This window comes from Pseudopipra pipra, chromosome 8 (genome assembly GCF_036250125.1).
Source record: "Pseudopipra pipra isolate bDixPip1 chromosome 8, bDixPip1.hap1, whole genome shotgun sequence".
Lineage (NCBI taxonomy): Eukaryota > Metazoa > Chordata > Aves > Passeriformes > Pipridae > Pseudopipra > Pseudopipra pipra.
The window spans coordinates 20,865,697-20,890,459 of record NC_087556.1 but is presented as its reverse complement, the minus strand read 5'-3'; the positions used below and the strand labels follow the sequence as shown (position 1 = coordinate 20,890,459).

The 24,763-nt window shown below is 37.1% G+C and overlaps 2 protein-coding genes across 4 annotated transcripts in view; one reads left to right on the top strand and one right to left on the bottom strand.

The window, feature by feature from the left end:
- MYOF (myoferlin) overlaps nucleotides 1–10,564 on the bottom strand; it is a 68,135-nt gene extending 57,571 nt beyond the window's left edge. For 2 of the 3 annotated variants that reach the window (XM_064662912.1, XM_064662913.1), the window contains exons 1-3: nucleotides 9,758–10,552; nucleotides 4,209–4,264; nucleotides 3,273–3,364 (exon numbers count right to left, since the gene is read on the bottom strand). In XM_064662912.1, the coding sequence (XP_064518982.1) occupies nucleotides 3,273–3,364; nucleotides 4,209–4,264; nucleotides 9,758–9,845 (236 nt within the window). In that variant the 5' untranslated portion in view covers nucleotides 9,846–10,552. Of the gene's footprint in view, nucleotides 1–3,272; nucleotides 3,365–4,208; nucleotides 4,265–9,757 lie in introns of all 3 variants that reach the window. The other variant, XM_064662914.1, reaches the window with a different exon arrangement.
- A 926-nt stretch (nucleotides 10,565–11,490) lies between these two features.
- Nucleotides 11,491–23,372, top strand: CEP55 (centrosomal protein 55). The gene is made up of 8 exons (XM_064662903.1): nucleotides 11,491–11,680; nucleotides 13,442–13,729; nucleotides 15,885–15,929; nucleotides 16,694–16,835; nucleotides 18,828–19,141; nucleotides 20,652–20,723; nucleotides 21,434–21,559; nucleotides 22,005–23,372. The coding sequence occupies exons 1-8, from the start codon at nucleotides 11,495–11,497 to the stop codon at nucleotides 22,209–22,211; spliced, it is 1,380 nt and encodes a 459-aa protein (XP_064518973.1). The 5' UTR covers nucleotides 11,491–11,494; the 3' UTR covers nucleotides 22,212–23,372.
- The last annotated feature ends 1,391 nt before the right edge of the window (nucleotides 23,373–24,763 follow it).

Genomic DNA, 24,763 nt, shown 5'->3' with positions numbered 1-24,763 from the left:
GCATATCATGTCCTCCAGCAGCTTATATGCTACTTCTACTGGAAGCCCAGAGGTTTCAACTGTCTGAGAGTCAAGCATTTAAATTCTTTTCACCTATTTTTAAGGGTTTATTTTGGCAGAGGTCTATATTTATTATTCTCATCAGCAAACTTGATTTCACACTGCATTTATAATTGCTATGCTGAACCTTTCTTTCTCAGTGTGTATGTTTCATTATAGAGTCTATGCTACAAGACCCAATACTCACCTACTGTTATTTGTGTTATGTTGAGCAATTTTTATTAAGGAAAAAATCTATTTATCATTAGTTATTTGATAATACTCTTTGCATGAACAAACTTCAAAAAAAACCCAAAACATGGATTCTGTTTTGTACAAGAAAGAAAAGCCCAAAACTGCATCTTAAACTGGCTGGATCTCGCATACAATGGATACAAGGGAAGCTTGCAATTGTGCACAGTCACACTTATGTGGAAAAGAATCCACACAAAAGTACAGCTGTAGGAGGATTCAAACAATCTAGAAATTATTAAACTATGAAAACTACTTAATCATGATTAAATAATTTGCTGCACTGTTCATTTGTGGCTGCATTTTTCTGCTAGAGAAAAGGGTGTGCCTAGTCTGTTTTTCCCCTGTCACTAGGTTACTAACTACACAAAGGACATGGGGAAACACATAATTCCGAGTCTTTCAAATAGAATGAAAATCGCTTCATACAGACACAACTTTAACTTCCTGTTAATATTTTTTTTTTCCCTGACTTCACAGGGATAACTGAAGTTACTGGGGGTTTTTTTGTTTTGTTTTGTTATTTTTTTGGTCTTTTTTTTTTTTTAACTGCATAAATATTTGTGTTCTGAGAATTTGAAATCTTTCTACTGAGGTTTTAGATGTAATAGAAAACAGATGTGTTCTCTTTTCAAACATCTTTATGCTGGAAAATCTAACTAAGCATGAATCATATGAGTTCTCTGGTTTACTCCTACGATGGTCTGCCTGCATACAGTGGTGGTTTGCTTTATTTATCTTTTCCAATGACTGTGTCTTTTTACTATGAAGAGCACTCATTTAATCTATCTGCAAAAGTTTAGTGATCCTGTAAATGAAGCAGTAAATTCTATCTCCAGGAAAAAAGAAATGGAAAAATATTCAAATGTTCTTTCAGGGTTAATTTACAGAAACATGCCAAAGCAATGAGTTCAGTGCTTTGGCACAGCGTAAAAGCAGAACAACATCCACTGTATTACTCGTCCTGCGTCAGTTTAAGAACAAACTGGATGAAGAGCTATTTCAGTTTCTAGGAGCTGGAACAAATCATGTCTTACATTGCAATCTTCTGCTCTGTTGTTCCAGAAGGGAGTATGCATTTTGTAGTCACTTCTTAGGCACAGCAACAGACCAGGTGCCTGGAACTCGTCAGGACTAACCACGCATGGAATAGCAGAGTGTGTATTGGCCAGGAGCTGGTTGAGTGAGCAGCCAGAGAGGGAAGCTGGGTTGAGAAACTCATTGCTCTGCTTCCAGCCTACACTGCAGCAAAGACGGTGGAGAACACTGTCTCTACCTTCAAAATAACAATAGCAATCCCCACTGATTTTCCTCCAGAAGAAAAAAAGTAAACCCAAAGACATGGTGTAGTTCCTTCTCGTTGCTCATTCTTAGGCAATAGAGGCCCCTAGGCATACTCTACAGTCAAAAACAAAATCCAAATTCAATCTAGGCTTTAAAGTAAAATATATAAAAACATGAACCTCTAAGGGAAAGATTCTTGATTTTGACTCAAATTCTACTTAGCTTAAACACTTGATACACCTCCCATGTTAATGGGTCTACTCCTGAATGTCGAAAGCACACAGCGAACACTGGGTTACTTAAACTGTCATTAGAATAGCTCTCAATAGTAAGGACCTTAGGCAGGCATTGCACTCCACCTTTGCAAACCTGAACTAGCATGCAGACAAAACAAGGGAGTGTCATTTGCACACTCTTCCACTGAGCACCTGTTTGAAATGCTGCAGCACTGCAGGCATATATCTAACTATAGACTTTTTCTTAAGTATTGAAAGAGGATACTGTGAAAAAATAGCAAATGTGATATGGTAGTCCTAAATCTCTCTCCAACTCAGTAGATAGAATTGGTAACTCTACAGAAATACAGGTTATGCATACATCAAGTGATAGGTGGGAAACTTATTTCACATTCCCCCCCTCCATGTACTCTTTTGTCTAAATGTGATGATTTGTTAATATCAAATCCCTTCTGTTGTTACAGTGGTTTTTGTCTTTAAAACAAATACAAGGTGCTATTTCCTATAGTCTTGTTACAATCAGGATGCTTGCTCATGTGTTTCCCTCTTCTCACCCCCTTATCCTGTTTTCCTGCCAACAGCCCTTCCACACACATCACACACTGCAAATAGGTGGCTGTTATTGAGGATCTGTTTTCAAAGAGCATTACTTTGAAGGTGTCACTCTGGCTTTGGTATGGACTACATATTCCATACATGGAAGTCACTTTCCCAAGAATTCCAGTGGTTTACTTTTTAAATTGTAGACAGAAGAAGTATGTGGAGAACAACTTCCAAAGCATAAAACTCAAGCAAACCAAACAGGCATTTGCACATGCTGGGGGTTAAGCATTACAAATATGAGTCTAGATGGTATTTACAAATACAGTTTGAAAAACAAAAAACCCAACCAGAAAAAAAATAACAAATGCCTGTTTAACTTTGAACCCACGTAGAGAGTAAAACATTTTAGGTGCTTAAGATAATCACCTTCTTTTTTTCTGATACATTATGAAATCCTTTACAAAATTCTGATTACTAACAAGCTTTCCTATCTCAAGTTCTGGGATTTCCCTAAAGTCAGAGGCGTGGGATATATTCCTGCTTTACTGACTTGCAGGAATCTCAAGAATGAGAGACCTGAGGGCATTGGCTTAATTTTATGACCGAGCTGTTAAGAATATTGTAAAAACCTGAATCTACATATTGGGAGGAGGCAGAGTAGTAAAGAAAAGCTAACAATGGAATTGGACTGCTATCAATAAACACAACTGTATGCCTAATTCATACCAAATCTGTCCTGATAAAACAAGAGAGATGGCTTGATATACTCCCTTTCAAAACAGCAACAGCCAACGCTACATGGCATTGACAGAGAAGAGAGTGCACAGCAAACAACAGCTATCAGTTCCCCCTGTACTTCTGTATTGAAACTTTTGTTTAATAGTGAGAAGGGGGAGGGGTGGGGAAGAAAGAACATACTTGTTTTGTCCAATTGTTTCAAAATCCTTCACGATAATTGTTAGGGAAGATGAATTATCCAGAGCAATTCCTTTCAAGTCAAATTCAAGAATCTGAACAAAAAAAATGGACCAAACCCAAATTATAATTACAAGTTATGTAGAAATTAATTAACAGAAGAGTAGCACATACAACAAAATTATTCAGAAATAAATTTTGCATTTAGTGAGAGACCAAACCAGTTTACATTTGCAAAAGCAAAGTGAAAAATGCTCATAGCCCATATTTGATTTGTTAATTACTAGTGACAATAACAGTTGTTCAGCAGTGAGCCATAATCTCTTTTTCAGTTCCACTTCCTCACACTAACATACATATTCTCTTCTCACTCATAATATCTGATACGATTCCTCTCCAATATTGGCTGAGGTCAGTTTCTGTAGAATTTAGACAAATAGCTGTAGGTTGACTTTCTTTGTATTTCTAATTACAAAATGTAAGAATAATATTTAACTTTTATTTATGGTTGTGAAAAAACACTACTAAGAAAACATTTTCCCCAAGAAAAATATTACTGAAGATGCAAAATAGGACTAGTCCTACAGATAAACCATGAGGAACTGCCATGTAAAATTTATTCTAATTCTGCAGGGTTTTCCTAGTATGTAATAAACAATCCATTTATGTTCCCATACATGTGTCTAAATAATGGCTATCATTTGATGAAAAGAAAGCAGGAACAAAACCAGGCCATAAACTCATCAGTTATCCATCTAATTTTACATCAAAACATAACTTAATGAATTGCAATACCTGGTGCAAGATGAATCCATTCACCTGCATGTACTTACACTAGTTCCTCTTCCTAACAACATACACAACTGTTAAAATTGACTTACTGACTTTAAAAGCATTTTGTCTTGAAAATGACCAAGGATTTATTTAAAAAAAAATTACCTCATTCCAAACAGGATTAAGTTCACTGTCAATTTTCTTTGTTTTCTTTTTTTCATCTGCAAATACAAACAAAGGGTGATTATTTGTTTTTGCTAAAGCACTACACAAATATAATTTTTCCTTTCACTTCTCAAAAGAAAATTTGAGCTTTAAACCAAATGTTCCAGATCTTTTTACCTCTTCCAGTAGTTGCACAATTTACAATCAAAAAGTCCCCTGGGCAATTTTAGCAATTGAGGCTTTTCATTCTGTTTTGTTAAGCATAGCTAGATGTATTCCCAAAAAGCAAAACAAATATTTAGGTTTCTCAGCCTTTTATGACCCTTGACTGCACCTTGAATAATGAAAAAAAAAAGACTAAAAGACTTGGAGACATCAAACCAAACAGTAACCTCTAAGTGATAGTATTAAAGTACTACTTGGGAAAGTAGTAATGAAAATGTGTTACATATTTACCATATCCGAATTACAAAATACTTGTGTTTAGTTCTGAAAGAAAATCACATAAAAAAAAATCTTTAGAAAATATGCTTACAGTGTCAGCATTTTCTGCTTTAAAGGAGCAAACATTAGCAGAAATATACATTCACGTAAGAGGAAATGCAATCCTTCCTGAAAAATCGGTTTCCAGAGGTTATGTCGATCACTTCACCAACATTGACTGTGGCCTAAAAATTACAAATTTTCCATACTTCATGGTAAAATTTGCATTTGGGCAACCTACAAATCATGGTAATGTGTGGTATGGTGTAAATTATTGTGGCATTATTTTTAATTTTCAGTTGCACTCTATGTACACAGCTCTGATGGAGAACAAATCTTTTGACTCTGAGAAGCACCAAAGAACACTGGCAACACCACAGCTCTTTAAACAGAACTTGCATCTATTTGTGATAACAAATGAGCATATTTAAGTACAGTCAGTAAAACAACAGCTGATCTAAAAAATGCTTAGCCACCACAAGAAGGGCAAGTTTCAGACACATTCCTTGTGTTTGACTACAGTAAAGATAACGGGATTTTTATTATTCACAAGTTATAACTATACTTAGCCAGGAAAACGTTGCAAAGGCCTGGGAAAGAAACTTGCCAAATGGGCAAGTTCACATACCCACTACTTAGGCAGGAGACTGTGGTGGCTCTTTTCACTGGATGAGAGTGGGATGTACTGAAAAAGTCAGCCCATGCTGCAAATTGTGAGAACTGACTCACATTTATGTAACAAGAATTGTCTACAATTTATACAGGATATTGACTCACACCGCAGGACAAAGGAAAAAGCTTTCATAACATACCATGCTGTGGGCTCACATTTTGCAGAACAAAGCAGTAATTAACCAGCTAGTGAGAGAAATTCAACCTCATGTTATCTAATAGGAGATAATGCATTTTCAAAACTGAGTGTCCCAGATCTAGGGTTTGGCACTTCCCTTAAAATCTGATAGTCAGGGAAAAGATGTTTTCAGTGGTGGTGAAAAAACGAACACTTGTAGCTGTTTGTAAAGGAGACAGTGAATCACAGACCTGATTCTGACAGAACTAATGGATAAAAGTCCTATGATCCCTGCCTAAGCTCAAATCTAGCTCTCTAAGGTAAGGAAAGCCCTGGCTTGAACAACAGTCAAGAAAATTCTTGACAAGGAGCAAAATTTTACATTCTGGACTACCCATTTTCATACAAGTAAAATATTTATGTTTCCACTAGCAATATGCTTATTCTAGATTATAATGAGAAAAAAACTTTTTGTGCCATGCATCTGTGTGAACTTCAGATAAAAAACCACTGGGAAACATCTTACGTTGGGTTTCAGTTGTAATTTTAGTCAGTCTGAGTGTGGCATTCATATTCCTCACAGATGTATTTTGCATATATTCTCTTTACTGACTTTCCTTTTATTACACTTCTATCAGTATTTTAATACACTGTGTGTGTGTGTGTGTGTGTGTTTGGTTTTTAAGCTGTGGGCAAAGCTCTTTCTTTTTTCCAACCAAGAACCCCCTTGCCAGGCAGGGTAAGAAGGACTGTGCAGTTATTCCAGGTGCTTACAAGTTTCAGGCCCTCAGGTTTCTTCCTTTACTGGTAATGATTCCAGCTATATAACAAAGACTAGGAATGACCTAAGGATAAACTGTAAGATATGGCCAGTCATTATTTTTAGTTTGGCCCTACCACGAAACAAGAAATTATAATGGATACAGGTAGGAGACTCTATATATTTGTTTCATCAACTACAATAGCTATGGTACTGTAGAAGAAATCACTATTAGCTTTATCTTCATCAAGGTGTTAAAACTACCACATGTTGGTCAATATTCTCAATTGAAAATGACTGTAATAACTTATGGGCCAATGAGTTGACTCAGCATTCAAAAAAAATTCATTCAAGATGAGTTGTTTAAATAATAACTGTTCCATCATTAGAAAGATAATTACAGTACTGCAAAACAACCAATGCTTCCATCTTAAATTCTTTCTTCTATTATAAATAGCATTTTAATAAATTTCAGCAGGTGGGGAATAGCAGAAGCAAACATTTTCTTTTATAACAGTCCTAAATCTTAGATTCAAGTGAGAATCATATTTCAGTTAACTAAGTTTTCCATAACAGTTTTGTGAAAGGAGAATTAAGATTGTACAGTGGCAACAAGTGCCGGATCAAATGGGCAGATCTCCAAAAATCTCCAAAACCCAATTTGCTAATTTAATTCTCTGCAAAACAGAAATATAAATGTAGTGAATAATTGCACTCTAATACTCTTTTCTTTCACACACTGAAATATAAACTAACATAGCTATGCACTGTTGCAGGCCTGCTGGAAAGCTCTTAGATTCAGCACAGATGGAAAAAGAAATTTTACTCAAGTTAGTCCAATCAAGCTAAATGCCATTTCACCTCAGTTTTTAATGCATAAATTGCAACGAGGCAGTCAAAAGGAATGATCAAAGCACTAAATGCCCTAATATTGACTGCACAGATAACCAATTGAGTAGATTTTTACACCCTAAGACAAGAATCTAACAAACCAAAACCATTATACTGATTTAATCATTGCCACTCAGTGCCATTTTAGCAAATGGCAGCAGTCTTTTGTACTAATTGGACTAACAATTTGTCTCACGCTGAGTGATGATGAACTCAGAATTCTGTAAGAACAGCACCCAGTTCCAGATAGCGATATTAGTTTACTCTCAGGGTGTAGTTCTCTTTGAACAGTGAGCTGTTCTTAAAGTAAATAAAAGTTCCATTCCATTGGACTGAACAGAAGTGTGTGAAAAAAAGAGTCAAATGTTCGCACAAAACCTCTCTAATGTAAGACATCAGAACAGAAACAGCTGCCTATTTCCTCTTAATATGGAGCTAATATAAATCACCGTATTAACTGATTGTAATTTGATGAAGTCTATCCTATTCACAGATGAAGGCGTATTAACTTATGTGTCAACATATAAAACCTTTGCAGTCACTTTCATACTAACAGCTGTAGGACCATAAGCTTTTTCTTTACACCATAGCCAAAAAGGTCTTATCCCAAGAGACACTGTGTGATTTCACGGAAGCCTTAAATTTACTGAACCTGCCATCAGCAAAGGCTCTGTAAATTAAAGTTTGAACACAATATTGTTTAATGAAATGTCAGCTTCCACAGCAATTTTCTGTCAAATGAGTGCTGCTCACTAAGACTTCACCAAGAACACTCCAGAGTCAAACAAGAACATGAAAATGTACTGCAGGGCTATGGCCAAAGTCCTGCAAATGCTCAAGGTTTTCCCAGTCTAGAAAATGCACTCCCAAATGTGTTTTTATGTCCCCCAGCATCTACACTGGGTAGGGACTAAAGTTAAAGACTGATGCCGTTTGACATAAATCTTCCCAAATAAGACTAGTTTCCCATTTCTACACATTAACAGAGTGAGAGGGGAATCATCAGTGTATATAAAAAGACATCTATAAACATTAACAGCCGGAAGTTCAACATATTTCTGATATGATCCCTACGCCCTTGCATTTGGCAAACAGGCACTCCACTCACAAATTAAATCGGAGCTGCTTAACAGCTTGGCAAAAGCCTGATATTTTCTGCCCTTGAATCACTCTGGACAGAAAGCAAAAAATCAGACTGCTGGTATGTAGTAAACCCATATAAGTAGAAGTGGCATAAGAAATTAAATATCCTACTAAACCTGTCACAATTTTGAAGTTGTATTTGTGACACTGGTTAAGCATGTTTGTGAACATTAAAAATCCCAGCTATAGCACATAAAGCATAAATATAAACTCATTCCTCCAATGTTTATTGTCCAAGTTCTGTGTTTGGATAACTGAAAGACTGAAAAACAAATCCAGCAATGCAGGAAAAAAAATATCTCTAACTTATATTTACTAGTAAAAGTGAACTGCATTAGAGCACATATTAGGAACAAAAGATTACAAGGAGGGATTAAACAGACATTTAAAGAAGTGGAGGCGTAAACCAACTCTGGAGTATAAAACTGCAGGAACAGAGATAACACAAAGGCAAAACTGTAACAGGAAAGCAAAGAAAAAGACAAGGAACTGAAAAGAGAATATGGATATTTAAGAAGTACCAGAATATGGAACAAACAGAGAAATTATAGTATCATCACTTTTTGCAGGGCAAGTAAAATCATATTTTAAGAGCTAGGAAGTTCCAAAAGCTACTGAGACAGTCTCTGCCACTTGTTCTAACACACAAGGGGATAAAAACCCCGAAACTTAGGAAACCAGGTCACCAGGAATTAAGATGCCTGCTTGTAACAGTTTGGGTTAATGTATTACATGATCCAAAATTGCTTGGAGGTTTTGGCATCTTAAAGATAAATCAGTATCTGAAATGGAGCTCCTCTAGACTAAGTGAGGAAATGATGGCAACAGTTAAAGTAAAACAGCTTTACATATAAGTGCTAATTTTATCACACTGTCTTCTTATCCCATATATAACTGACGAGCAATGAAAGTGTAAAATGTGGTTCCCTTCCTAAATCTTTAAATTAAATAATCTCAACAGGCAAAATTTTGAAGTGCACATCAGTTTGTAAAAAAAAACCCAAACCACCCAAAAAATAAAAACAAACACCTTCAGTAACTACTGTTTTCAACATGCTACTAATAACAATAACCCAGTCACAATAAAAATGTGTGTAACAGTGAGCAGTGGCTGTACAAAGTGATCAAGACAAGAAGGATTTTTTAAATGGAAAACAAGGTAATCTTCAATAGCAGAATTAAAAGTGGATTTATCTATGCAATTAGATTTGTGTTTCTAAAGCAAAGGGGTAAGCCCTTGCAAAAGGTTGTAAAATGTGGATCCTGAAACAGAAGCACAGTTGGACAGAACAGACCAATGCACTCCATCCAGTTCAAATTTCATTCAGGTAACTCCTGTCTCTCTAATTAAAAAGTCTTCCCTAAAACTACATCAGACATAGCTTCAAGAAAACATGTATTCACAGATTTTCAAATGCTTACAAAGGGCACTGTCTTACACAAAACCTCCTCCCTGACTACATTTATGACAGTTTTCCTTACCTTTAAAAATAACAGAAACGATAGGATCTGGTTTCCCAAACTTGGTTTTAGGGATATTGGTAGCAGATTCCACAATTACCCGAAGCATTGTTTCCCGTCTTGCCTAAATGTCGACTGTTACAAAATAAATTCAAGGAAGTCTTCAGTTTCACACTCCTTAACTTCTGGACTGAAATGCTAGCAGGAAGAGGAGGCAGGGAATTGCTGGTTTACGATAAAGAAGGTCTATGGGTGGATCTATGACGGACTAGCTACTCAATCTAGGAAAAAAAAAAGTCCTGTAAATTGACACCAAGTTCTGTCTTGCTGCACAAAAAACATCTCTCGCTAATGAAATCCTGTAACAGAAAGGACACAGTGCAAAAACGAGTGCAGATTTATTTTGGAGGGTTTTTTGGTTGCTTTTATTCTGAAGCTATGTGATAAATCTCCAGTAAGTAACTAAGGCAAGAGAAAGCATTAAGCAACATCAACATTAAACACGACTCTAGTACTCAAGATATATGAAATCTTCATCTTGGTATACAAAGGTATGAAATTTCACGATGGCTTATATTTTTTCCCGTCTTAATTTGCAGAACCTCATTGTTTGCAAATGGTCTTGGCTTGCCTCCGTGACAGCCTACAGTCACAAACTAGCGCCGGTCCCCAAAACCAGTGTAAGTTCTCCCCCTCCCGTTGCGTTCTGGAACAACGACGTGTTGCACAGTAAATGCTGCAGCTTCGTCACGGAACAGGCTGGATTTAGTAGATATATTGAGAAATTATTAAAATATATATGCATAACTAAAAATGGAAAATAATTAAGAAAATGCGTACCAAAAAAAAAAAAAAAAAAAAACCACAAAAAACCCCCCAAAAAACCCAACAAACCACAACAAAAAAACCCCACAACAGCAAAAAACCCCACAAAACCAAAAAAACCCAACCAACTAACTAACCAAAAAGGTGGTATGACCCTCTGTATTGTTTGGAGGCATATGTTTTGTCTTAACATAAACATATGCAGTAACAAGGTAAAACTTAAGTGACAGGCACAAGAGCTCCCAGCTCCCCCGAGCTCAGCGTTACAGCAAGTTTTTCTCAGCTGTGGAACAGATGTTAAAGCCCGAGAAGTGCACGCTGCCACTGCAACACGTGTGCCAAGCAGAGAGGAGGGGGGAAAACAGCAACATGAGTCACACGTAAGCACACTTCAGCCTAGTTCTTATACGATCACAGAGAACCATCCCACCTTATTTTGGAATTTCTAAAATTATTAGATTTTGGGTAGATTTGGAGAACTTCAGGAGGAGACAAAAAAGTGATCTGAAGCACACGTGTTCAGGGAGGGACGAGGACACAGACACGTACGGGACAGCACCGAGCGGCCCGTTCCACCATCGCGGCCCCAGCCAGGCCAGCGCCGCGGCGGAGGGTGGGGACAGGCACCGCCGGCAAGCGACACGAGAGGGCAGCACCGCCCGTCCCTCCACACCGCCCGCCGTGACGAACTCCAAACCCCCGGAACTGACGGGCCGGAGCCGCGGGATTCAAACTCCCGGAAGCGGCGCCGGGCCGGGGCCGGACGGGCTGTGGTTTGGGCTGCTCGGGCCCCGTCCCGTCCCACGGAGCGAGAGCCGGCAGCAGGACCCGGGAAGCCCTGCGCTTGACTCCAGCTGTCGGAAGCCATGTCCTGCCCGCTAGAAGGGATCGCTGTTCCGTGACGCCGCGTTTGGGTTTTACGGGCGCCGAAAGATGAACCCCAAGACCGCCAAAGATCGTATTATGGGCAAGTGGGGCTTAAAGTCGAGCGGCTCCAGAGCTGAGAGTGGGCTGGAGAAGGGTAAACAGGAGAGCGCTGGGCTGCGGAATCATCCCACGGAGGAAGCCGCCCCCGGGAGCGGCGGGATGGCGGAGGCGGAGAGGAGCGGGCTCCTCCAGGTGAGCGGGGCTGTGCCCAGCCGGCCGTGCCGTGTCAGGGCCTCCGGGCCTGCCCGACCCGGGAGCGAGAGCCCCACCTTTCCTCCCGAAACTTCGCGTACTTTGATGTCGCTGCTGGTTTAGTACTGTTAGACAATTCAGACAAACTTTTAGTTTGACGTTTTCATTCTCGTGTACTTTTCAGAGATGACTGAACTAATAAAATCACACTCATCTGACAAGGCTACTAAATACAAAAACTTGAGGCCAGAGGTGCCAATTAGTCCATTAGGACCTGTCCTCTCGTGTCCAATAGGTCTCGGAGAATTATTTTAAGCACTTCCTGCAGAGAATATTATGTTTGCAAACATTTGTCTAAGAACATGCCAAAAAGTGCTGAGTGTTTGCTTGAACTGAATTGTCAAGCTCCCACTCAGCTATAGGTAAATAAAACTGTAATCAGGTCCCTACATTATTCTTCCACTGCAACCAAAGAGCAGAAACTAAGACTGCAAATTCCATCCAAGGTAAACCTGTGGTTACAGAGAGAGAAGTTCAAGACTTAATATGTGACCAAGTCACACACTGTCAGGCTTCCCAGAAGGACTGCAAAACTTTAAGTAGACTCTTTCAAAGAATACAGCTAATGGAGACTAGGCACACTAATATTTCTAGGCCATTTCTTTTGGCAAAAAGGCTTTGCTTGTGTCTGTGCCACAACGTCAGTTGAGAAATCCTAAGCCAAGGATCAGCTATGCCTGGGCAGCTCATGTACAGTTGTGGCTAAATTCCTTAGTGTATTTGCTGTGACTGTTAGCATTTGCTGCTTGCTCAGTGTTGGTTACTTAATACTGGGTTCCTAGTTTTCAAGTGAAAAATCACGCCCATGTTTAGATGTACCAGGTACTCTGTGGTGTCAATATTTTAATTTTAGTGAGCACTCTATGGTGTTCAACCACTCTCTAAATGAGGCTCTCTAAAATTCAGTTTGTTTCAGTTTCTTTGTCATCTTCTAATGACTTCTCAACATGTAGGATTTCAACATCAGCCTTTCTCACCAAAAATTAAATGCTCTCACATCAGAAGTTCAGGGAAAGCCCCAAGGTATCTTAAATGCAGTACTAATTCTGTGTAATAATTACCTGTGCTGGAGGCCTACTCAAAAGAGAGTGCCTGTTGAAAATACCTACTAAAGCACATTTTGAAGCTAAAGGGCCACATAATTTGGAAAATTACTGTCATGTAGTTTGCAAGAAGGCTCTACTGCTTCCCAAAAGCTACTAAATATGCTGAGAAATAAGCTAAGAAATGTATCACCAATGTCTTTACTGGAAGTTTTTTGGAGTTCTTGTACTGCTTGTGTTTGAAGGTTCATATACTGTAGTGATCTGTATTCATATACAAAACTGAGTACCTACCAAGCCTGTGAAATTTGGTTCTTTGCATTCTTTCCCTGTTTCATCTACTTCAGACTCATTTTGCTATCACTTGAAATATTCCAGGTGATTGTGCTAGTATTGTCTGTTTTGAGTAAAAATAATATTCTCAGCTAATTAAAGGCTAAGAGAAACTCTTTGAAAGTGAATATCATAGAATCATAGAATGGGTTGGGTTGGAAGGTACCTTAAAGATCATCTAGTTCCAACCTCCCTGACACGAGTAGGGACACCTTCCACTAGACTTGGTTGCTCAGATCACTCAAACTATTGTAAACTTGCTAATGCATTTGTTGCATAGACTAAGTTACTCACTTGTGTCACTTTTTTATTCTGTTTCATTTAGAAAATACATTCCCTTGAAAAAGAAAAAGAAAAACACAACCATCTTGTTGGAGAGAAAGACAGGGAAATCCAAAACCTGAAAGACAAGCTGAAGTCCAAAACCAATAATAGTGAAGTCTCCTTACTACGAAATCAACTAGAGGAAAAAACAAAGGAAGCAGAAAGGAGAGAACAGTTACTTTGTTCTCTATCAGAAGAAATTAACCGGTTAAAATGTAATTTATCTGCTGTCATGGCAAAATGTTCTGATCTCGAGAACAAAGCCAGTAGCACTTCTCAGGCATCCCAGGTAAGCACTAAAGAAATGCTGTAATTGCAAATTGGAATTTGTGCCCACTAAGCACCAATACTTGTTATAAACTAGGATGGGGTTTTAATTTTCTTGTAAGCTGCATTGCATTCTGAAATATTCTTGTACGTAGAGAGATGATATCCAGATTGAATGCTAAGTGAAGAACAGTCAGGGAGCACAACTTCAGGCAACACAGCTGGGGAGGGAATTCTCTCACGCTGTACTGCAAGGTCCCTTATGCAAGCTCACGTGGCTAGTGTGACTAGTGATACTACATGTAATGATCCCTGTTGATTAAGCAGATACTGTGCCCTTCTTGGATTTCTGTACTCAATGATTAGACAGGCTGAGAAGGCAGCAGCAGTAGAGATGTGGGGCACTAATAAAGACACACTAAGATCCTCACCTAATTCAGCTTCAGTCATGAGAATATCTTTTTCCTCTCTGTTCTTATAAATCCTCATTTGTGTCTCAGTTGTTAAAACTAATTGTCTGTACTTTCTATGGCATCACACACAGTAAATACTTCACTGAGACACGAGGTAGGACAGGAATAATGAGTTTCTCCTCTCATTCTAAGTGGTCAGTAGGTATGGTGCCAATCCTTGGCAGCGTTTACAAGTGCGTTTAACATACTAGTTGTTTTTTACAACCCTCCCTGTTCTAATGTTCCATGGAAAATGCAGTAGTATCTCAATGCGGGGCACAGGGAAGTTGGTGCCTAGAAATAAGTGCCTGTAAGTCTTTCTTTTCCAGCTTTTGACCTATAGATGGTGCTGGTTCCCTGTGCTCTACAAGGAACTTAGAAATTCTGCTTTAGGCAAATACATAGCAAAATATCTTAATCTATCACTTTTGAATATGTATCACTTCTAAATGAAGTATATTAGTAAATACCACTTTAAATGCAATATATTTATTTTCAATTTTAAGAGACTTTGAACTGTGTTAGATAATTTAAAATGTATGTAAAGTCAACAGATTTTCAGGATATTTTTGACAATAAACTACAAAAATACCTATTACTCTAAAACCATAATTTTCTTTTAAAATCTTAACTGATCTATCAACAGAGGACAACAAATATGACTGATGTTTTGACTGGATGTCATGGAAAACTTGAAAACAAGTCTAGCAATGCTGCTTGAAACTGCTAGGTGGCATGTGAGCTCTGAAATAGAAACAACAGTTGTATGACACAGTTTTCACTGAGCAGGATTCTAACGTTCATATAAACAATTGTAGTGTCTTTAAATCCTATTTTTGTTAGGAAGTGCTGAAGTTTAATGACTGCATTCAAAGCTCCTCTGTATTTTTCAGTTATAAAATTTGTTGTAAATCATGTTGCAAAATCCATAGGTAAACATTGGAAAAATGTAGTTTGGATTTGGGTAGCAATCTATTTTTTTCTTATTGAAGTTACCTCCGACTTACATCTACACAATTTCATAAATTCATTCTATCATGCAGAGAATAAACATGTCAGATTATGGAAGAAATAGAACTGTTTACCTGCTCTCTAGATTTAAATGGGTCTCAAGAACTCTCCGACTCATACTTCAAGCACTGTACTGTGGATCAGGTCTCAAAAAATCAGACAGTTTGTCCTTATTGTTCCAGATAGGTTTGCACAACTTCCCAGATGTTAACAATCTTCCTGTTATCCCAGTGAAGCTGTCGAGGTCTCTGTAGCTTTCCCCCAATAACTCCTGTAGGTCTGGCTTATTGTCAAACGTATGAGGATACGAAAATAGAACAACCACCTTTTTTTCTGTACTTAAATAATATCTTAAATATCTTGATTTTTCAAAAGCTCTTTGGAGAACACCCTTCAGGTCTTCCAAGAGAGCAGTTCAACAGAAAACACATGATGGTCTTCTTAGGAAATGTTCTAATGTAACTATGAGTTGCAGAGTTATGGAATAAATAAAATGTAAATCTCCCATCTCTTGCAGAACAGTCTATTTTAAATATATGAAATGGTTTTCTACATAACTTAGATCCTTTAAGAAAGAAAACAACAACCAACTCTAAAGATCTTTAAACACAAAAGGCACATGTATTTATGTGAAATTAATAGTTATATAGAATTAGCTTTGCTCTTTCAGCCATCTATTTTAAACAACACTAACAGGTTGTCCTTTGTCTGCAGGAAGCTGTAACAAACAGCACTGAAGTTGAAAGACAATTGAAAGATGTAAGTTTCCTGTACAGCGTTGCAAGTGCATATAATCTGTATTGTGATGCATAAGAATGTAAATTATCATTGTATACATTTTTGGTAGTATGGAACCTCAGAGGGTATATTTCCCTCTAAAATATGGTATCTAAAATTATTTTGTGATAAGACAATAATTTAAATTGAAAAAACCAAAACATTGCAAAATAAAAAAATTGAGATAAGATTTCCACCATCTTTGAAAAACCTTGCTTAGAACATCAGAACAAAGGGGTTACTGACAAATCAGGAGCCTCGAGGAACCTGGTCTGGCACTGCCTGGAATAGCATGAAGCTGAATCAGAAACCTCCCAAGGTCCCTTCCAAGCTGAATAATTCTATGATCCGATCAGCTAAAAAACTCCATGTTCTTGTTCTTAGAAACTCTAAGTTCCATTTTCAAGGTCTGTTATTTTATGTTTTATTTTATATTCACGATTGAAAAGTTAATTTTCCGTAATCTAGGCATGACTCGAGAAAGCCTTTGTTCTTTAACTCATTTTCCCATTCCAAGAAGTAATCTAATGAGTATTTAATATTGCTGCAGTTTTAACTTATGTTCAGCATCCTGCCTTATCTTTCCAAATGAAGATGGATTTATTTATTGTACGGAGATTCCTACAATTTGCAGCAATCATAGCTTATCTTTAAACTGTGCAATATATAACTTCTCACATTTTTAGGGAATAAAAATCTGATAAATTACAAGAGACTTTTTTTTTCTTCTGTTCATTTTCCTGAAGGCTCTTGAGAAAAACCAACAGTGGCTACTGTATGACCAGCAACGGGAAGCATATGTCAGGGGATTGCTTGGGAGGATCTTTGAACTTGAACAGAAGTCAGAAGTAGTTAACCAACAAGAATCTAAAGGATTCAGTTCAGAAGGTATCAACTTTATTTTTTCCCCACAAGTGACTCAAACCATAATTATCTATAGAATAAATTTTCTGAAAACAAGTGATAGCACAATTAATCAAAATCAAGACTTTGTTTTCAACGCTTTGGCTGCTTATTGGTAAAACTTGGTTAAGTAATATTTCCTTGCTTCCTGTTATCTGTGTTACTTACCAACAGTACTTCATGTTCTTATCCACTTCAAAGATGGGTTTTAACAGCCCTGACACACTATTAGCAACCTCTCTGTTTGCTGAAAGTGTTGAGATAAATAGGTGTCTCCCATCCTTCAAAGTACACTTTCAACTGACATAATGGAAGCATTAAGGATTTATTAGCTAGGTGTGGATCAGATTTTTTTAAATTTACTTTTTTCAAAATAAATATTATAAAAATGACTCAAGATTGCCACGTTCTTTATTCACCTGAACAGTTGTTACAGGGCATGAAAACCTGTGATAGGTTTTGGAACCTGTCCAAAATAGTGTTTCGCAATATGGATCTGGACACCGCCAGCTCACACTTCCTTGCTGTGCAGTTCCTCAGTAAGGCACACCCTCTCAGTATTAATAAAATTAAAATCACATTGAGCAGAAGAACCAGAAGGTGTTGACTTGCTTTAGTTATTATCAAACTATTATTTCATATATGCTGCAAGTGACCTGCAAGGTAAATTCATTAAATGTGGGGTAAGAGCATACCCATGGACTTGCCACAATAACTCACATGCAGTGGCTTGGTTTCTGTATTGTTTGAATCTTTATGGAAAACAGTAAAATATCATCATAATCTTGTTTTGGTGCTGTTCAGAAATCTGTGAACAGTATTTTTAGATGAAGACAGACTGAAGTAGTAGCTCACCAGGAAATGTAACTCAAGAGTTACTGCAGTCAAAGCTTTGTCATCAGAGCAGCCAGGAGACCACGAGTTAGGATGTAAGGAAGTTCCTTTCTTCAAGCAGCTAGACAGTAGCAGAAATCCAGATTTCTAAGGATCTAGCCATACAAGTTGAAAGTAGATATGACAACATTTTCCAAGGAAAATCTTGTCTGTCTCTGAGGATGTCACCACCCTATAAAGGAGTATTGCTAACGAGAACATAAGGCTTAGTTTGTAGCTGAGGGAAGGGAGAACAGTCAAGTTAGAAACTCTCCCTGGTAAATTTCACTTTGAAGAAATAGGGTAAGTCTTCAATCATAACAGTATCAAAGACAAGAAACAGTGCCAAAATCAGCAAATCCCATGAAATTCTGCATTCCTTGTTCTGCTTCTATTTTGTATTACTACTGACTGTATTACTGCAGGCCTCTTAATTTTTTCCTACTTACTAAACTTTTCTTCTGTCAACAAGCAGAAATTTTTCAAACTCTGGTTTAAGTAACAGTCACTAGCCAAGAAGCAGTCGTGTTTTTTCTTTAGCAAAAGAACTATCCTAGTTCTTTCTATTTGCCATTTAGAAGTAAATTCAGGCATACAATTTGAAGAAGATGGTCTACAAAAGACAGTGGAGGGTCTGAGTTTGGTCAACAATGGTGGAGTCTATCAGATCCCCAGGGTATCTCTGGGGAGGGGGTAATGCTAGGGAGGCTAAAAGTGGAAGTAAGAATCTGGTGTCTTTGGGTCAGATTCCCATGTGTCAGTATAATGCATGAGGGCATGTAAGAACCGTGTGGGTCATGGAGCTTGTGTAGTTGGGGCAAAGGTTGTAATATTGCTATAAGGGTAAGTGATGGAAGTAGCTGTAGCACAGAATATTATGCACATGCCAAGCTGCAATTTTCCAGTAACTGTATAGGTAAGGAGACTATGCATTATAAATATTGAAAGCTGTTTTAACTAAAGTTTGGTGCTAATCTGACCTATGTAATAGCCTACTATGTCAGTTTCTATTAACAAGCCTTAAAATGCTTAAGGATTTAGTGCCCTGCTAAATGGGTGGGTTTTTTTCCACATTATTAACTCAATTATTTCTGACTCATTAAGGTCATCTGCAAGAGGAAAAGCAAGAATACTATGACCACCTGCTACTAACTGCTAAGAGGGATCTTGAGACTGAAAGATGCACTGTAACCCAGCTGAGATCTGAACTTAATGAATTCAAAAAGAAATATGAAGAAACACAAGGAGAAATAATGAGTTTAAATGCCTTATTGCAGTCACAACGGGTTGCTGAAATGAAGGCTCAAGAAAATGAAAATAAAATGAAAGAGAAAGTGCAGAGACTAAAACAGGAAAATGAAATTTTCAAAGAAAAGCTCAGAGAAGGAAAAAAAAAAGCTGAAGATCTTTCTTGTCAGGTAAGTGGATGCATTTGGAGGTTTGAGATAATAGCAAAGAACCAAGAGAGATGAAAAGTCATACTTAATCAGAATGGCCCATCACTCACTCTGATAACTGTTCTCTGCATAGATCTAGACTCATGTAGTTGTGATTAAAACTGAGTTGTCTAAACAAGGAACTTCTTTGTTCACTTATTTCCCTGGTCTTGTGGGACGTGAGGGAGAAGTGAGAAAATATTGAATTGATTCTAATATAGTTCATCCTCAAGATTAATAGTAAAGGAGGATAGGAAAGGTGAAAATTCATTTTATTGTGTGCTCCTAACTATGGAATATCATTGATATTTGCTGTCACCTGGCGGCTACAATGCACATGTGGGCTTGTAGTTTCATACCTGCTGAATAAGCAGCTGTGTCCCCAGATAGTGCCCTCAGCCAACCATTGCAGCCATGTTGCTGCATTATTTTTCCTTTGCTTTTCCATTCAGATGAGTTCCTGCATTTGATTCTGTATATGATGGATAAGATCTCTGCAAGTACCCCTGAGTACTAGAAAGCAAGGGACTGATAGCAAGGGAAGGGATGGACCTTAAGTTGGGGAAAGATATGAATGTGCTGTATGTTTGTCTTTAAAAATACTCAATGCTTACCTTCGTTTGTATGAAATACTCATGAGGAGTGTGCCACTTCTGCTACACAGAGAATTACAGTGGTGTCTTAGAATATTCCTATCAGCATGGTAGCACTAACAAAAAAAAAAAAATCTATTCTTTCTTCTTCTAGACATGAAATCATGACCACATAACTGCTGAAGAGAAAACTGGAAAGTCATCCTTGAAGGACAGACCTCAGGGCATCTAAATATGATAGACTTGCTACTAGAATTCTGGGGTCAATAATAAAGCAATGTAGAATTGAAATTTGAAATAAGAGAATAAAATTTACTAGACACTGAAGTGCACTAAAACCAGAACAGTAGTTCAGCTCTCTAAACACAGGCTGGTTCTCGCTGATTAAAAGATGTTTATTTTTTGAAGCAGAACAGCAGCATTATCATAAAAGTTGATACATACTGAAAGTGGAGGATATTTTAATGTCTGCAATTACTTAATTACTATAGTTTAGTCCTTTCTGAGCCTTAAACTTGTTCTTTTCTCTTATAAAAAAAGTTGCATTGTTTGATACTATTAACATTGTGTCGTGTTAGTACAAATGTAGGGTTTGTGTGTAATTTTTCTCAGCATCCTGGCAATTACCTAGGAAACATCAGTTTTGTGTTTCTTTTTTTAACAATAACATCATCCTGCATTTCCCCTTTTCAGTGCAATAATGATTTTTCTGTGGGGTTTTCCTCAGGGAAGTAGAGATACTTAAATCGAGTTTGGCTGTTGCATAACAGGTATATATTTTCTGTTGGCGTGGGAATGTAAAAGTTTACTTCCATCCCACTTTAGCTTCATCATTTTTTCAAGCTTATTAACTATTGTATATGAGAGTTGTTTGTTACAAGTGTTCCTCTGCCTTGTAGGTGCAACTTCTTCATAAATCGTTGCTGAAACAGAAAGAGGAGCACACAAGGATAGCTTTGTTGGAACAACAGGTACCCAATTATATGCTAAAATGCTGATATTTAATCTCTATTATGCAGAAGGTCTTTCTAGACTAACTTCAAATTTAAGAATGATTAGTATATTAAATAAAGCAATACTAGGCATGAATATTCAACTGTGAATAATCTCTTGATGCTTCTAAAAATTTTGACACATCTGTCAAGAGGAAAATCTGTATCCTTTTACTGATGAGTGTGATGAAACCTGATATTATTTTCTCCACAATCACTAGTTCAACAGTTACATCCTCAGATGAGGTACAGGAAATGTCCTTAAACCAATCAGCTCATTGAAGTTTTGTAGTATATTTTTGATAAAGCTATAGAAATAATTGCATTGCTATCTTTTCCATTTTCTTTTTTTTTTTTACAAGTACACTTTTACAGTTATGTTTATTTGCTAGGCTTGGGTGTACAGTGTTATCCATAGTTTCTGTCCAAACTGAAATACCCTCCAACCAAAAAATCTTTCAACTTCATCTCTGCCAAGGGTGATTTTGATAAAATGGACATGTATGAATTTCATTGTAGTGAAAGTAACAAGTGATTTTTAATTATTTTTTTTAAATTTTCCTTTTAATCCCATTGTAGGATGTGATTGCAGAGCAAAACTGACTTTAAACATATAAATGGGAAATATTCCTCCCTATTCTTAATAATTCTGACTTTAATTCTTTATTTTTTACTTCGGGGGCTGCCAGATCCGGACATGCACCACAGACTTAGAGAATGGAAAGCTTGATCGCCAGAACTTGGAGCATCAGTTAAACAAAGTCCTCAAGGAACTGCACAAGGCCAGGGAGCAAATATCCCGTCTGGAACCTCTGGTATGTACTGAATAACTTGCAGGTGAATTCAGTCAGGGATTTTGCATAAACATACATCCTCTCACTTTGGGATCTTATTTCAAGCGTAGTAAGTGTCCTTACATCCTTCAGGTATGTGGTCCCAAGGAGCAGAACCCTATGACAGCCAGCTAGCCAGGCATTGCTTTTCCTACAGTGCTGCTGCAGGAGATGTAGAATAGTCAGATTGCTGAGCAGGGAACACGACTGTGTTTTGTATCACAATGTATTCCCTAGTTTTGTCTGTCGCACAGTGACAGAGCTGCATTATGCTTCTGCTCAAACTTGCTGCTGGTGAACAAGACACAATGCTTAGTGCTGTAACACACACAAGGCTTGTGTGCCACCAAGCCTTAATGTTTTTTCCTGTGGTATTTGATCAGTGCATGTATGCACCAGTCTTACACTAAAGCTCCTCCTTTTCCAGAAACTCCGAGAATCTGGACGTGTGGAACTACAAGAAGATCTGCAAGCTCTGTTTGACGAGAAGCTGACCACGTATGACAGAAGTCCTTCCCCAAAACATTCAAGCCTCCTTGATGAAAGTTTTCTCGAGTGTCCCAGATGTAAAATGATGTATCCAACAAGCCAGCACAGAGAATTGTTGGCACATATTGACTTCTGTACAGCTTGAGCTCCAAATGGACTTACTATATTTGCTTTACACATACTGCCAATATGCTCAGCAAGAGATCTTTTAAAGCTTTATTCTTAAGGTTGCATAAAGGACTGCTAGTTTTATAATTCAGTTCTACAGAAACATTAAGAGTATAATAATTTGGCCTCAAATATTTTACCTGATGTTTTTGCAAAAAAGCAGCTATTGCACTTTTGGTTGCAAATGGAAATATTTTTAGAATTAGGAATATCTTAAATAGTAAACTACTGACTCTTTTTTTTTTTTTGCACTATTAAATATAAGAACAGTAAAAGCACAGCTATTGTGTCAGACTTTATTTTAACATTTGGCATATCCAGTTCTTGGTTGGTGAATCCTGATGATTGTGCTTGTACCTTAACTAACAAGAATAGCTGCAAAAGATTTTTGGCCCTCGTAGGTGCACTATATATATATATTTATATGTACATGGTGTGTGTGTGTATGTGTAGTGTGTATAGTATATATAGACATGAACCATATACATGTGAAATGTCATCTTGATACACAAAAACTCAGGAGGGCCATGTTAGATCTTTGCTGCTTAAGATTCATGTTGAAAACATCAATCATAAGCAGCTTATTTTCCTGAACCACAATCAGGGGTGACTGAAATTCTGACCAAGGTTTAAGCTCTTCTCAAAAAAACCAACTTCCTAGCAAATACAAACTTCATTGGTGCTGAAAAGCTTATATTTCAGACAATGTCAGAGGCCATTTTTGAAGTTTGGATATAGAATTATGCTGAATTGAACTTGTTTGTACTTCTATATTTTAGAGGTTAAAGTTGAGAAATGTCAGTTATTCAATCTTATATTTGACAAATGTCCCAAACTGCAGTTTTTATAAATTGCTGTAGTGGATTTGAAGTGTCACTGTATTTTGGTATTACTACAGGAAACAAGTTAACGATGAATTCTGGCAACAAATTAGAAACTGGCAAAAAAATTCCCTTATGGATTTGGAATTGCGGCATTATTTTTCTCTAGCACCTGCTGTAAACCTGAATCTGTTTCCAGTGTTTTGTTCCTTGCATCTGTAGTGAAGTCCAAAAAGAAGTTCCTTCCGTGGAAATTATTAAAATGAGAAAATTTTACAAAAATACACTAGTTGAGAATAAATTTGCTTCTTTTACAAGCTTGTGGTTTTCTGAGGACAGTCAAAAACCCAAGGTCTCTCCTTCTCTGGCATACTGGTCCTGATTGCTAGCTAGTATCAACTTTTGCATCATGCTTTGCTGCAAAGCTGCATGTATTTACCTCATAATGCTCACCCTAATCTTTGATGGTTAAACCTTTTTCTTAAATATGAATGTGTTTTCCAAGTTATTATCAATAACTTAGAGTATCAAGTGATACTATTATTGATTAAATCCGGTGTTCATAAGACAGAAAGAAAATGTTAAAATCTATTATCTTTATATCTGAAATATCTTCACCAAATTTACTGTATTAACCACTCTCTTTGCCAAATTTATTATATTAGCCACTCTATCCACTTTTCAATTTCACTGACCATGTCTCAGGCTAATCTTTGTATTTGACAATTTGCTCAAGTGTTAGCAACAGGCTTTCTGACCAAAGATATAATGAACTAATGAGTAAAACAGAAATTATGCTTCAGAATCTCAAGGTTTTGCTGTGAGAAATTGTCTTAATTTCATGTCTTTTTAAAGATCTTTTAAAAATTCAGGGTAATAGCCATGCTTTTCATTGAACCCCAATAATTTTAATCTCTAATTAAGCTACTTTTGAAAGTTTAAGTTAGTTGTATTTTCACAACACCTTAATCAGCTAGTGTTCTATTCCCAGTTGCACACTCAGCATAGTTTCTGCAAAAGGAAATCCTGATCTTTTATGTATTATAGATGAAATAAATTTGCCTACTACGGGTCAGCACTCTTCAGCAGTTCTGAGGCTTTCTTAAATTAGCATGAAACACTTTCTCATTAGAAGCTGGTACTGTAGTGGAAGACTCATATAGTTGATAATGTGATAACCTTTAAAAAGTTCTGTTCATTCCAGACCCTTTTCTGAACTTTAACAACGGATTTAGTCCTACCTGCTAAATATTACACCTAAGCACAAAAAAAAAACCCCTGCTGATAAAGATATAGATCATAGTGTGGTATATGTTAAAAAATATAAAAATTACATTCCAGTGAATAAAAATACCTATTTTGAAAGAAGAACCACAAATACTATTGTCATCACTTACATGTAATTAAAACCAACTAAAAAACTCCCACTCTGTAAAGTATGCAGCTCATATCATTGGTTTTTTTCCATTCTTCAGAAGCTAAGGCCTCTAAGACAAAAAATTTTTTTTTTTAGTCTTAAAGTATTCAAAAAGGAAAAAGGTTTGCTGCTCCTCTCTCTAGTTATATTCAGGAAAGAAGTTTGTGCCTAATGAGCTCATCTTAATGGTAAAGCTGTAAATTTAGTTCTTTGTAAGACAGGAAGCAACAGCAATGTTTTAATTATTTCAAGCACTTTGGGTTTACAATTTCAGTAGCCTTCTTCTGTGTT

Excerpts from the sequence above, each read along its gene's own strand:
- CEP55 (XM_064662903.1), top strand. The coding sequence starts at position 11,495 with ATGAACCCCAAGACCGCCAAAGATCGTATTATGGGCAAGTGGGGCTTA. Across the intron at positions 15,930-16,693 it reads TTGAAAGACAATTGAAAGAT|GCTCTTGAGAAAAACCAACA; the intron begins GTAAGTTTCCTG and ends ATTTTCCTGAAG. Across the intron at positions 21,560-22,004 it reads TATCCCGTCTGGAACCTCTG|AAACTCCGAGAATCTGGACG; the intron begins GTATGTACTGAA and ends CTCCTTTTCCAG.